The sequence below is a fragment of the Neolamprologus multifasciatus genome, chromosome 12, assembly GCF_963576455.1.
Source record: "Neolamprologus multifasciatus chromosome 12, fNeoMul1.2, whole genome shotgun sequence".
NCBI classification, from domain to species: domain Eukaryota; kingdom Metazoa; phylum Chordata; class Actinopteri; order Cichliformes; family Cichlidae; genus Neolamprologus; species Neolamprologus multifasciatus.
The window spans coordinates 30,851,622-30,863,302 of NC_140450.1; the positions used below are offsets into that span (position 1 = coordinate 30,851,622).

An 11,681-nucleotide genomic window follows, 5' to 3' on the forward strand; every position below is an offset into this window, starting at 1 on the left:
TCCTCCTTTGGATAAGAAGAGCAAGCATCAAATAACACGAAACCTCCAAGCACCAAATTGCATGTTGGTTTTTGATCAAAGAGACCACCATTCCTCAAGTCAGTAACTTTCAGATGCTAATTATAGCGCTCCTTAAATGTCATTCCTTGATCATTAATGAGCGTTAAAAGAGGGGAGACTTGGAGAGGGGAAAGGTGGGAGTCTTTGGCTGTAATGTAATCCTCAGTGGATCTTGCACATCTGAGTAGACTGCCTGGAGTCGTCTCCTGGCCAGATAAAAGCCTTGTTTCGCCACATGACAAGCAGTAAAGGAGTGCAAAAATCCTCTATAGAACGTTAATGAATAAGAGCTACCTCAGTGTTTGCCACTGGATGACGAAAGATTAAAGATGCATACATGCAGGGATTTTTATAAACACGTGCGCAAACATTGAATCACACTCTGCTTTATCAGTTGCCTCTGTATTCCTGCCAACTCGTGCCTGAGCAGGCACAGCACACTGTGACACTGTGGTGCTAACAGACTAGTAAAATCTATCCGAGTCTAAGCTTTATCTGCTTGTGCCCTTTAGGCCAGCCAGCTCGGAGTGTACCGGGCCTTTGTGGATAACTATAAGGTTGCTGTGGAGACGGCAGACAAGTGCTGCCAGGCAAACGCTCAGTTTGCAGAGATATCTGAGGTATGTAATCATGCTACGCACAGCAGGACTGCAGCAGGCAAGTGTTTGATGTTGTGCAGCTCCCCGAGACAAGTGATGACAGGGCTGTTTTCGGCAGTCCTCGCAGTGTAATGAGCTGAGCGACTGCAGCAGTTGTTTTAATTGCTCCGTGGGTCAGTTACTGTGGTTTCTCAGGTTTTTGTGTCTTATTCCAAATATTTCCTCTGGTGTTGACTTCCTGGCAGAATCTCTTGGTCAGAAGTACAAAGGATTGCAAAGACCAGTCGGCTAAATATTCACTGGAAAGTGAGTAGTGACTCAGATGAACACAGCGCCTCCACGTTAATCAATATTGCTAGGAGTAGTTGAGTTGTGATGAGGCCTGTTGAACTGACTCTTCCTCCTCCTCCTCCACAGCTCTCCTCTACAAGCCTGTGGACAGAGTGACGCGCAGTACTCTTGTTCTGCATGTAAGTTGGATATGGAGCTTCATTTTATTCACATGAACACTTTCCTACAACTCAACTCTTGTCATATTTCCTCTATTCTAGGACTTACTGAAGCACACACCTTCCAGCCACCCAGACTATCCGCTGTTACAGGATGCCCTGCGCATCTCCCAGAACTTCCTGTCCAGTATAAATGAAGAGATCACACCGCGCAGGCAGTCCATGACAGTAAAGAAAGGAGAGGTCAGCGTTTAATCAATGCTATGCTCATATATTTGACTTTCTCAATGAACACCCACGCCTGCAATTTCCACTTTATCTGGACTGTTGACAGTAAAATGTTCAAGGTGCCTGGAAGCTGTTGTAAAAGCGTGTGTCAGGTTGCTGCTGAGTCATCTCACCCTGTCTGATGTAGCCATGAAGGAAGTGGAGCGTAGAGGAAGCTCATGACAAAGCAGTGCAAACACACCGGAGTTGAGGGGTCTCCAGGAAAATCCGTCGATTACCTCTGTGCTCACTCCCATCCTTCCCTCAGAGCTGGTCCATCCCTGCTTCCCAGAAATGACGCCTTATCAACTTTTACTGTCTAAATTGCTTTTCGCAGTGGGCGTGTACGGGCTTAGTAGTGCTTCCTGACCTCTCTGTCTCCCACTGCGTCACGCAACTCTGGGGTCTGAGTCAGATGACCCAGTTGAGAACTTCCTCTGTTTTTCCTGGGAATCGGTTCTGCCCACCAGGATAGGATGTCAAATTCAAGAAAGTTTTCCAGGACATTCCTTTGCTTATTGTTCAGGAAGTCTGAACGCCTGCTGAGAGATCGACAGATAACAAGCCACGACTTGGCTATCAATTGAAAATATGGGTTTGTTGTTGTTGTTTGCGCTCACCTCGTGACTAAATGTGCATCCATTGTTGATGTTTTGCAACGTGACCGCCTGTAATTAGCCCGAGCATTTAAACCCGCGAGCGTGTTTAGCTTCACCTCCAGTGTGCATGCCTCAGTTGTCATTTTAGTGCAGCAACATATAGCATTAGAAGGGTGTGAACTCTGTGCAGTGACAGCTGTTGTTTTTTTCCATTGGATTATTGACAGTTTGTGGTCTTGTTTCTGTCGCAGAACAATAAGCGGATGTAACCCTGCCACCTCTTTCAGAAACCAGGACGGTGTCGAACGTGCTTGAGTCCTTCACCAGCGTGTTTGTGACTTGCCAGAACCGAGCTGGTGTAAAAACGGCAGAGGAAAACCATGCTGCAGTGATTTCCTTGTTTTTGTCAGACTGTGGTTGGTGTGGGATGGCAGTGTCTCATATGGGCAGTGTCACTGTAAACAGCCTCATCCCAGAGGTCAGAGGGAAGAAAAGGAATTTAGATGCATGCTGCTGCAGGGAAGCTTAGTGTCATCACATTGTACAGCATAAGCTCAGGCTCCGGTATCAGAACCTATTGCCAAATAAAAACCTGAAACACAGAGCATAAGAGGCTTAAAGAGACAATCACCCCCGAGATCAAGCTTCACTCTTTCATGCTGGTTATACCAAATCAGACCAGGCAATGTTTTTCCAATTTTTTCAGTCTTCTGTTGTCCAATTTTGGAGCCAGTGTGAATTGTAGCATCAGTTTTCTGCTCTTAGCTGATAGGACTGACACCCAGTGCGGTCTTCTGCAAGGTTTAATGTGCTGTGTTCAGAGAAACTCTTCTGCATATCTTGTTTCAACAAGTGGGCATTTGAGTTATTGTTTCCTGACTGTCAAGTTCAAGCTGTCTGATTATTCCCCTCTGACCTCTGGCGTCAACAAGGCATTTTCACCCCGAGAACTGGCGCTCACTGCATATATTTGCTTTTTTTCCGGAACCTTCAATGTAAACTACAGAAATAGTCGTGTGAAAAAATCTCAGTAGGTCAGTAGTTTCTGGAATACTCAGACCGTTCAAATTCACTTAAATCACCTTTCTTCCCCAGTCTGATGCTCACTTTGACCTTCAGCAAGTTGTCTTGACCATCTCTACATGGATAAACGCATGACAGGAGTTTCTACCATGTGATTGACTGATTAGATTTGTGTAAATGAGCAGCTGAGCATATGTGGGTAGTATGCTCAGATGACACTGTTATGTTTACATTCTATCATGCTGCCTCTAGAGCAACCCTTTATTCACGGGCATAAACTGTATACAAAAGATGGACATTCATTCATTAAAACTGATGCGCAAACACAACTATGGCAAAAGAAACCTGATTAGTGAATTGAACTAGCAGAGAAACCATTAGCGGTCTGTGTTTACATCCACCAGCTAATACAACCATTCCCCTAACTTTAATCCTTAACAACATCCAAATGGGTTTGTTTTGAAACAATTACTCCCTCCAGGATTTGTACAGGAAGGGACAAACTATTCATAGAGACTAAAACCAATATTCTATCTAGTAATAATGATGCTTATTAATGTGGTTTAGTTGTGTGTATCAACATGGCAACTCCTGCGTGAAACTGCCCACAGCAAACGTTCACTGGATTAAAGTTTCTGGAAAGAGAATTTACTGCTGAGTTTTTCTCTTGTACTTTTTGGCATTTTGAACACTACAAGGCAAGCTTCATTTAGTTCCATTATATTTAAGCGAAGGTCGTAATAGCCTTTATTTCCAGCACTGGGCATTTCACTTCAAAACAATCTGGGTGGATAAATACTGCTGGGTTGAATTCATCTGAGAGCAGTAGCAACACCGCAGCGTTTAAAGTATTCACAACCATCAGCACTTATATAATGTGAAACCATTTTAAACGGCGCAACAACGTCAGACCTAAATTAGACGGTGTAATCTCAGCACCTCCTGTGGTGTGCCACTGTTTACCCTGCAGCAGGATAGGTATACTGGTTGAGATGTGACATGCTTTGTATACACTGATCCCTTGTTTCCTTTGGCAGAACCGTCAGCTCCTGAGGGATCGCTTTATGGTGGAGCTGGTGGAAGGTTCCAGGAAACTCCGTCACGTCTTCCTCTTCACCGACCTGCTGCTCTGCACCAAGCTGAAGAAACAGGCTGCAGGGTGAGTCTGGGTCAGCGTCCAGCCTGAGGTTACAGATGCAGGCATGTGACCTGGAACATCCACTGGTTTAAACTCCTGTTGGGGAAATGAGAGTGACTCCTCCCAGGAACTTAAATTGTCCTTTGCTGAAAATAGAACTATTTCAGTTTGAACAAACAGTTTTTGTACTCTGACGCTGCTAACAAGCAATTCTAAAGGCAGCTAAAAAATATATTTATTCGTAGCCTTCTTGTATCTTGTATTTCAACAGGAAAGGGCAACAGTATGACTGTAAGTGGTACATCCCCCTGGCTGACCTGACCTTTCAGACCATCGAGGACTGCGAGTCCAGCCCCGTCCCTCTCGTTCAGGATGAGGAGATTGACGCACTGAAGATCAAAATCTCCCAGATCAAGAACGATATGCAAAGAGAGAAGGTGACTACAGAAACATACATGACAGAGTTCAGAACAAACAGCATCACACCACCAGGGTGATGACTGCTTTGTACCAAAAAGACAAGCAAAAATAAATTGAGGAAGTACAGATTAACACGTGAGTAGAGCTGAGTGTCTAGACAGGCCTGTACTGCATTAACGCTGCTCCTGTTTATCTGCAGAGAACCACTAAAGGGTCCAAGGTGATTGAGCGACTGAGGAAGAAGTTGTCAGAGCAAGAGTCCCTGCTGCTTCTCATGTCCCCCAACATGGCTTTCAGGGTGGCCAACAGAAACGGCAAAGTGAGTCAGGGGTCCTTAGGAGGGAATTAGGGAAAGGAGTAAAGACTTTTCATATGAAATAGGTTTTTTCTATCATTGTTAATTTGGTTTTTACTGCCCTCTGCAGTTGATACAATGAAATTGCACCATTTGAGCTCAATAAATACTCTTCCCCCCTTTTGCCTTTCAGGGCTTCACATTTCTGATCTCTTCTGATTACGAGCGTGCGGAGTGGAGGGAGCTCATTCGTGAGCAGCAGAAAAAGTGTATGTTTTTTTTCTTATAAAAATTTAAGACAGGATGGCAGCACTGTTGAAGCAGCTTCAATGCTATTTTCACCCCTTTCACTGTAACATACAGGCTTTAAAAGCTCCTCTCTGACTTCTCTGGAGCTGCAGATGCTCACCAACTCGTGTGTGAAGCTCCAGACTGTTCACACAATTCCAATGACAATGAATAAGGAGGGTAAGATTGTATAGCATTGGATTAAATCTACGTTTTAATACAGCCTTGTGTTGTACTTAACATTTGACCCTCCTGCCTCCTTTACTTCCACAGATGATGAGTCACCTGGTTTATATGGCTTCCTGAATGTCATTGTCCACTCTGCATCGGGGCTCAAACAGAGCTTGAGTAGGCGTCTTAAAGTTTTTTTTCTCTAAATAGAAATCATTTTGTTGATTACTGTAAAGGTTGCATGTAGTTTCACATCACTTTGTGTGTTGCCCCCATCCCTCTTCCTCCCTTTCGCTTTCTCTGTCTCTCTGCGGCTGTCAGCTGGGAGGGCAGCTGCAGGAGAACAAGTGGGATTAGTCATGAACACTGTGTACAAGCCTCTTCAAATACACCTTTGAGTGCTCAAATCACCGCCTGCTTGAGAAATGTTACACTGTTTGTCACAGTGTGTTTAAAAAAAAAAATAGTTCCCAGGAAACAGCCAGTGATGTTGACTGGGACAAATTAACTGGGAAATAAATATCAGAGTCACATTAACTAAAGAGAAAGAGAGGGTTCTGGTCCAAAGCCAGCAGTCAGTTGCAGAGACAGAGGGAGCACACAGCACAGTCTGGGCATGTCTGAGCTGGGTGACTAATGTGGATGCTCAGTTTTAAGTTTCACTTTGATTCAACTGTTCTTCTGCTTCCACCCGCTAGACCTGTACTGCTCTCTGGAGGTGGATGCCTTTGGCTACTTTGTGAACAAAGCTAAAACACGCGTGTACAGAGACAGCACAGAGCCCAACTGGAACGAGGTGAGAAGACAAATCTGTATGCAGAAAAAGACGTCCCTTTACTGAAGCAAAAAACTCGCCCACATATTTTGCATGAAATTATTTGAGTAGTTCAAAATACTCAAGGAAATTCAAAAATTCACACAAATGTGCACACGGCTGAAACCTAATGAGCATTTGTTCTGTTCCTGCACAAGGAGTTTGAGATTGAACTGGAGGGCTCACAAACGCTGAGGCTGCTCTGCTACGAGAAGTGCTGCAGCAAAGTGAAGCAAAGCAAAGAGGACGGAGAGGTCACAGACAAGATTGTGGCTAAAGGACAAATAAAGGTACAGACAAAACACAGAAGATGTGGGTCACAGCAGAAGTTTGTATGTTTGTATAAAAAAACAACTTCAAAGAACGATTACAGTTTTAAGATACTTCTTATTAGATTTACCAATTCAAGATCTGACAAATAGCAGCTTTCCTTTCCAAATCAGTATGAACATCTGGGAGTTTAGAAAATGGTTCAGTTTATATAACATTTTGCGTGATTACACATGTTTTTTTTTTTAAAAGTTGGTCAACAAAAATTATGTCTGTGCCAGGACACTGGGATACTGTATGATGTAAAAAAAACTTCTGAACACTGCCATTTGCTGGCAGGTCCTGGTGTACTCAGTCTACATTTTGGGTATAATTTATTATTACAATTTATAATTCATGGAGTTGGCGCCATTATGGCATGTGCATAAATGCATGCAACACTTTGACTTTAAGAAGCAAGACGTTGGATTCTCAGATGCAGCAGGAATATTAGAGTCAGCAGAAAGACTTCTACAAACAGCTCAAAGCAACACACTAACTCCAGCTGGGAATAACATTTTGTGAACCCTTTAAACCATAGGTGTCAAACTCTGGCCTAATTACATTTGGTCCACGACGCCATACCAAATTACTTTTAGAGCTGGCCTACTGGTATTATACAGCTAATATATATATTGTTTAGTATTAAGCTTTGCTTGTTCCATATTCAGTTTTTCAGCAAAACTTGTTTGAGTCCATAAGAAAAGATTCATTCTTATATCTAGAGGAAGATTTTTTTCAATAAATATTAATGTTAGCCCGCGACTTTGTTCCAGTTTTGAATTTTGGCCCACTGTGTATTTGAGTTTGACACCCCTGCTTTAAACTGTGGTCAGCATTAGTGAGTCTCATTAATTCAGCCTGTCACAGGCTCTTTTTTTCTTCATCATGGTAAAGAACTCACCTGAAAGTTTCATTTGTATACCTTTCACTCTGTTACATATGTGAACTTGTGCAGCAAAATGAGTGAATGAAAAGTCTGTATACGTAAAAGCTATTTGTCCGATGTGTCCTCTGGCCTTTATAGACCAGTGTTGATACTGATCTCGACTCTAAATCTTAACATTTCCACGCACAAATCCCTGCCTGTGTAAATCGAGCTTGCGCCCTCTAGTCTGTTGATTCTGGGCACTTCACAGTGTTGTCTTATCCGTGTTGGCTAATCCTACCCTGTGGAAGCCCTTTGCCTTTGGAAAAAGAAATGAGTCTCGAGGTTGCCACTGGGTCACTTCAGCTTGACCCCCTGATTGGGTGTAGTGACAGGAGACGGATTAGACTTTGGGGTTGACCGAATGTAGCTGCTGGCACTGCTCCAGAGTATAACGGAGCGAGAAAGACTCACGGCACTGTTTGATCTGGCAGTGAAGGGATTACACTGCTGGACAGGTGGGTCAAAACACAGCGGAGCTTTAGAGGAGGGGGCATGGTGGGGGGTAGCATTCAGATATTTGCTAGCAGCTCCGAAGTAGGGCACCGGTCGGGTGTATCGTGGATTTGAATATTAAGTGATGCGTCAGATATGAGGAAGACGAGGCACGTGTTAGTTCTGATGTTAAAGGTCAATAGTGCTAATCTGTAACTAGGCTGAGAGGATCCTCTTTAGGCTACTTGATATGCAAATTTACCAGCCAACACTCCTTACAGCGGCAGGGGTGAAGCATGCTGGTAATGAGGGTAGGAGGGGATTCTCAGGAGTTAATCCCCCAAATCCATCTGGGAGGTAGAACAACACACAAGCAAACGTGGCTGACTGGCGTGGCTTTGTTCCTTTCTGACTTCCAGTGGAATGAAAGGATATGGAGTCTTATATTGCATGAATGTGAAGATGGGACAGCGGGACACGATTTTTAATTTTTTTTACTAAAGATTCAATGAAGAGGATCAGTATTCTTCAATGGCTCGTTATTCGGGGAACAAGGACCTGCTGCTCTTGTTAGTGTGCTGGCTTGGAAAATTGTGATATCCGTGGAACAGTGCTGCTTTCTTTGTTTCTTTACCATCAGTCCGCAGAAAAAGCTTTTCGCAGTTGAGAAACGCAAATGCCAGAAATAAAGAGCGAGAGTAACCCAAAGGAAGAGGAGATCATGGATCAGGCAGAGGGTAGGCTTGAAGAAGAGGGAGACGCAACTCTAAGAAAACCCACGAGTACAGGGGCCCGTTTGTGGGAGAGAGTCCGCAGCAGTCTGATCAGACCAAAGGTAACGTGGTAATGTGGAAGTGAGCTGCGGGCTGTCTCGGAAAGCACTTTTTTCCTCCCTTCTGGCAGATATCTAAAACCCTATTTCTGTCAGGCTTGAACTCTTTTGAGATTTAGAACGTGTAGTGTAGCGCCTGTGATTGTTTTTTTATCTTTTGGATAAAGAAGCATTATATAAGAAAATTGTTTTTCACCGAGCAAAGGATTATCTCAGTGAGATTCGATGGTTTCTTGGGTGACAGAACATCTGTCGCATTGGACAGGCACGGTGCTTAGTGGTGAGGGCGTGATGTTATCACATTACTCATGCCTGATCACTGTAAATAAAAGCTGGCAGTTGCTGTTAGTCACATGCCTCAAATAGATTAGTGGAATGGGATAACACCAGCAGAGACATGTGGTGCAATTACACAGAAGTTTTCCCTAAATTTGTTCTCGCTCACTAACTTTCAGTTCAGATCAATAGGCGCATGTTTTCTATTTTTTAAATTGTGAACTCATCGTCCATTTTATTTATTTTTCTTTCCTTCTAGTTGGATCCACAGACGCTACAAAGTAAAGACTGGCAGAGGACAGTCATCACCATGAATGGGGTGAGTGTTTCCAGCTGACCAGAGAGAACCGGCTGAATTAAGGAATGACACTGAAGTCGGCAGCTGATTGATGGGTTTCGGTGTCGAGTCCATGCAAAATTTACTGGAAAGATAAATGTTGAGATTTAAATGCTGGTTCTCCTTGTTTGTCTCACCATTTCCTCTTATTAATGATGAATAGATATTAAAGTATTAAGGCTTCTGAAAATCCACTTTAAGATGTGTCAAATCTGCCATCCATCATCTTCCGTTTAACCAGTTCGTTTGTTTTTGTGTTTCTGTTTAACTGGAATCGACTGTGCCACGTTGTTAAAGGAGATCAGTTATGTTTTCCTTATCTCATATTAAGATTAAGACAATGATGTCAGAGCATGTGCGAGTAATCCCAGTGAGCTAAAAGCTGAGTGACGAGTGCAATGAAAGTAGGTAAACATAATAACATCTCAGGCAAGTAGCTCTTGCACCGAGCAAAGAAGCCCCACAGACGTGCTGTTAAAACCTTCAGTTTGAGAGGGGCAGCCAGGCCAAAAGCAAGCTTAAAGCAAGGACGCAGGGAGGGAGAGCAGCTTGTTTCAGATGGTGGATGAAATAAATATGATAACTGTGGACCATCTTCAACTGTGAATCATGCAAAGCTACTCTAGTAGAGTCCAAGATGAAAAATCGACGCTAGAAATGAGCTTGAACCGAGGTAATATATAAATATGGAGGTCTATGGGGCTCGACTTGCCAGCCTGCTTTGGCCACTTGCCAACAGTTGCTAACTTTTGATTAACAGTCCAGTAAAACAGACATCATCAAGTCACTTTGCTGCCTCTTTATGTTATGTTTTAGGGTTGAACTTAGGCTGACTTTATCTAATCTTTTCGTCAGATTGAGGTGAAGCTTTCCATGAAGTTCACCGGCAGAGAGTTCAGTTTGAAGCGAATGCCTTCCAGGAAGCAGTCTGGAGTCTTTGGAGTGAAAATCAACGCAGTAACAAAGTGAGTAGCTGTTATGTGTTGACTGTCATTGTTATCTATTTGTAAGATTTAATATGTTTCATTATGTCCGTATATGTGAAAGTTTGTTTGTGTGGGTTTGTTTTTGCCGTAATACCAGGACCCTAAAGGTGAAGCACCAAAGTGGAATTCTGACTTTTTTCATTTTGTCATTCACGCCAGAAACATATCAAACTACCTAATGTGGAAAAAGCTTATTTGACTGTAACTAAAAAACAAAAGGAAAGAAGCTAGACCGCCACAAGTCAGAACAGATTGATGTAAATGTGGTATTTAAAAACATTAGTACTGGTGATAAAGTAAATAGATTCAGCCGTGGTCTGACTTACATGCCCTGTTTCTACGATCTGTGGAATTCTTAGTAGGTGTAACCTTGTTTTTGTGCCACTGCGTCATTAATAGGCGAGAACGCTCCAAGGTCCCGCTCATTGTCCGCCAGTGTGTAGAGGAGATTGAGCGACGGGGCATGGACGAAGTTGGGATTTACAGAGTATCTGGTGTCGCAACTGACATTCAGGCGCTGAAGGCTGCCTTTGATTCAAGTGAGTTCACTTTAAACTTGAAGACAAATGTAAGAAAAGAGTCCTGAGAAATCGACTTCCATCCTGCTCAGTATTTTTTTTCCCTCAAAGCTCTTGTATTCCTTGGTATATACTGACAGATGTCTCATTTGTCTTGCAGACAACAAGGACGTGGCTCTCATGATGCGGGAGATAGACGTAAACGCCATCGCTGGAACACTGAAGCTGTATTTCCGTGAGCTGCCGGAGCCTCTTTTCACTGATGAGTTGTACCCAAACTTTGCTGGAGGCATTGGTTAGTCACCACCTCATGCATAACTCACCCCTACAGCATCTTTGTTGGTCAGGAGGAGATACATTTGTTGTTTTTGTCACCAGAATATTCATATGTGCATCTGCCTTACAGCTCTATCTGACAGTGTGGCCAAGGAGAGCTGTATGGTCAACCTTCTGCTGTCCCTACCGGAGCCTAATCTGTTGACTTTTCTCTTCCTGCTTGACCACTTGAAAAGGTAAACAGCTTTCATTAAATCTGTTATAGCACGTACCGAGTTATCAAAATAGAAGACACTTTAAGAACATTAAACAAGACTGTCAAATCTTCAAAGAATTACATTTATATATCAAGGGGTTTTTTTGCCTCTTAGGACCAAGAGTACTGAGAAAGCAGAATATGATCATGAGCTCTGAATAGTGTTATAAGCAGCTGAAATCAGTTTGCTCTGTAGGGTAGCTGGACATGTAGCCTTAAACATAGGGTTAAAGTAGAGCCAATGATTCTTCACATCAGAAAAGCCCCACAGACATGGTTCTTGGTGGTACTTGATCTTTGTGATTTTCTGGGAACCCTGAGGTAGACTCAGAACTTCCGTAAGTGAATTTATCTCATCTGGCCTGGGAAAATCTTGGAATCTCCCAGGAGGTACTAGAAAACATT

At 43.2% G+C, this 11,681-nt stretch overlaps 1 protein-coding gene across 2 annotated transcripts in view; it reads left to right on the forward strand.

The window, feature by feature from the left end:
- LOC146507275 (breakpoint cluster region protein) overlaps nucleotides 1-11,681 on the forward strand; it is a 31,363-nt gene that overhangs the window by 17,834 nt on the left and 1,848 nt on the right. For both annotated transcript variants that reach the window (XM_085179860.1, XM_085179861.1), the window contains exons 5-21: nucleotides 573-680; nucleotides 905-965; nucleotides 1,077-1,129; nucleotides 1,211-1,351; nucleotides 4,035-4,156; nucleotides 4,407-4,572; nucleotides 4,755-4,874; nucleotides 5,044-5,119; nucleotides 5,214-5,318; nucleotides 5,412-5,486; nucleotides 6,008-6,105; nucleotides 6,282-6,413; nucleotides 9,163-9,222; nucleotides 10,096-10,205; nucleotides 10,626-10,765; nucleotides 10,905-11,039; nucleotides 11,151-11,256. In XM_085179860.1, coding sequence (XP_085035986.1) covers nucleotides 573-680; nucleotides 905-965; nucleotides 1,077-1,129; nucleotides 1,211-1,351; nucleotides 4,035-4,156; nucleotides 4,407-4,572; nucleotides 4,755-4,874; nucleotides 5,044-5,119; nucleotides 5,214-5,318; nucleotides 5,412-5,486; nucleotides 6,008-6,105; nucleotides 6,282-6,413; nucleotides 9,163-9,222; nucleotides 10,096-10,205; nucleotides 10,626-10,765; nucleotides 10,905-11,039; nucleotides 11,151-11,256 — 1,808 coding nt within the window. The remainder of the gene's footprint in view (nucleotides 1-572; nucleotides 681-904; nucleotides 966-1,076; nucleotides 1,130-1,210; nucleotides 1,352-4,034; nucleotides 4,157-4,406; nucleotides 4,573-4,754; nucleotides 4,875-5,043; nucleotides 5,120-5,213; nucleotides 5,319-5,411; nucleotides 5,487-6,007; nucleotides 6,106-6,281; nucleotides 6,414-9,162; nucleotides 9,223-10,095; nucleotides 10,206-10,625; nucleotides 10,766-10,904; nucleotides 11,040-11,150; nucleotides 11,257-11,681) is intronic.